The sequence below is a fragment of the Corvus brachyrhynchos genome, unplaced genomic scaffold, assembly GCF_000691975.1.
Source record: "Corvus brachyrhynchos isolate BGI_N302 unplaced genomic scaffold, ASM69197v1 scaffold544, whole genome shotgun sequence".
NCBI lineage: Eukaryota > Metazoa > Chordata > Aves > Passeriformes > Corvidae > Corvus > Corvus brachyrhynchos.
The window spans coordinates 2,594,724-2,596,893 of NW_008238325.1; the positions used below are offsets into that span (position 1 = coordinate 2,594,724).

Below are 2,170 nucleotides of genomic sequence, written 5' to 3' on the forward strand. Positions count from 1 at the left end.
CAAGCCCCAATGTCCAGCCTGGCCTTGGGCACTGCCAGGGATCCAGGGGCAGCCCCAGCTGCTCTGGGCACCCTGTGCCAGGGCCTGCCCACCCTCCCAGGGAACAATTCCTTCCCAATCTCCCATCCAGCCCTCCCCTCGGGCATTGGGAAGCCATTCCCTGTGTCCTGTCCCTCCATGCCTTGGCCCCAGTCCCTCTGCAGCTCTCCTGGAGTCCCTTTAGGCCCTGCAAGGGGCTCTGAGCTCTCCCTGGAGCCTTCTCCTCTCCTTAAAACACTTGGCAAAAAACCAGAAACACAGTGACAGCAGCAAAGCATCCCCAGGTGCTGTTAACCTGCCCTGGCTGTAGGGCTGGAGCAGCAAACACCACGACAAGTGACTGTCACACTTACTTGCCACCCCAGTACAGCTTTGTGGTTATCACCAAACTGGACCTCCTGCAAAAAGAACAGAAAAAGTAATATTATTATTAAAAAATAATGATGATGATGATAATAATAATAATAAATAACCAAGCAGGATGGTGCCCACTTAGCAACTGCTAAAACCTGGGAGCAGGATTTCTGCTGGGAATGCTCAAACTGGAAAGAGCAGCTGTGAAATTGAGGAGACACTGACTCCAGTGCTGATTTGGGGAGGAATTGTGAACGTTGCAGTCACTGAGAGCCCAGGAGTTCCCACCTGCATTAGGGAATGGCACCACTGTGCACAGGGAGTTATCCCTCTCCACGTGGTGTAAGCAGCAGAGGGGATCTTTAGCTTTAGCTCCTTCAGAAGATGGAAAGTGAAATATCCTGCAGGTGTTTTGGCAAAATATGTTCATAAATAGTTTGGGCACAAGGAAATGGAGTGAAATGGAGTCGGGGAAGTTCGGATTGGACACTGGGATAGAAACCAAAGGTAATCCAAGTGAAGTGACCAAAACCCCCAAACATTTTTAATTACTGAGTGAGCAACATCCAGACCTTTATCCAAGGGCTGCAGCTCTATTTCCTCCTGCTGTCCATGCCCAGTGCTTCTCATTACCATGCAGCATTCCCAGAGTTATTAAACTTGACTGCGATACATCTGAATTAATCTGTGAACTCCTACATGATATCAAATCAAAGACTTATCATCCTCCAGCTACCTTGCTGCATCACCAGACACAGACAACACAATTTCCACAGCTTTTATTTGACTTAATTCTTAATTTTTTTCTTCCACCTCATCCAGAATATTTCTTACCAAATAATCAATCACCCCCCTAAGACAGGGATGCTGGCTTTGGAGAGAGCCCTGCTAGAACCGCCCTTCAGCTGAACCTGGCTACAGCCCACACGGGAGGCCTTTAAAGATTATGTAAATCTCTGAAAACTCCACAAGGTATGCTAATGTGCATCATTTCAAGGAGGTATCATCTCCTCCCAGGCTGCCCGAGATGAAGGCCCGTCACAGCTTTGCATCCCTAATCCACAACATTCCCAGCAGGGATAAGGTGCCAGCACCCATCAGCCACCTCCCACAGGGAGAGGGGATGGACACACTCCTAAGGGGGATGGACACACTCCCAAGGGGATGGACACACTCCCAAGGGGGATGGATGCACTCCCAAGGGGGATGGACACACTCCCAAGGGGGATGGACACACTCCCAAGGGGTCCAACTGAGACACGGTGGCCCCAGGGGGTGGTCAGAGCCTCATGGAGTCACTGTGCACACCCAGAAATCCAGGGCAGCCGTTTGCTTTGGCCCTGGGAAGGTGTGGCTGCTCCTGAGGGACCACGGCAGCACCCACGAGCTGCCTGGGCCAGCAGCACCCAACGCGGGAAATCCTTCCAATCCAGGGGAACTGCCCTAAGCCAAGGGGTGCCGCTCGTCAGGGGGCAGGGAATGCCATACAGTACCTCCAGCCCTTCTTCTTCAGGATGTTCCCCAGGATGACCTCGGCCCTGCGCAGGAAGAGCCCGGCGTGAGGGAGGCAGAGGATGCTCAGCGCCACGGCCACCACCCAGCCCGGCCTCCCCAGTGAGAGTGAGCCCCAGCTGGGACAGATCCCATCCTCCAGCCCAAAGCCTCTTGACCCCCAGTGCCCCTTCCCAGAGCCCGCTCCACTCCCACAGTGGGGCTCGGTGTCCCAGCCCAGCTTTCAGGCTGAGCGCTGTGGACCACCCCAGCCACGCTTATCAGG

The 2,170-nt window shown here is 53.6% G+C and overlaps 1 protein-coding gene across 4 annotated transcripts in view; it reads right to left on the reverse strand.

Annotated features, from left to right (window-relative positions):
• Positions 1-2,170, reverse strand: part of KCNAB1 (potassium voltage-gated channel subfamily A member regulatory beta subunit 1) — a 60,633-nt gene that overhangs the window by 12,709 nt on the left and 45,754 nt on the right. For all 4 annotated transcript variants that reach the window (XM_008633744.2, XM_017734378.1, XM_008633745.2 and 1 more), the window contains 2 exons: positions 1,887-1,931; positions 393-437 (listed from right to left, as the gene is read on the reverse strand). In XM_008633744.2, the coding sequence (XP_008631966.1) occupies positions 393-437; positions 1,887-1,931 (90 nt within the window). The remainder of the gene's footprint in view (positions 1-392; positions 438-1,886; positions 1,932-2,170) is intronic.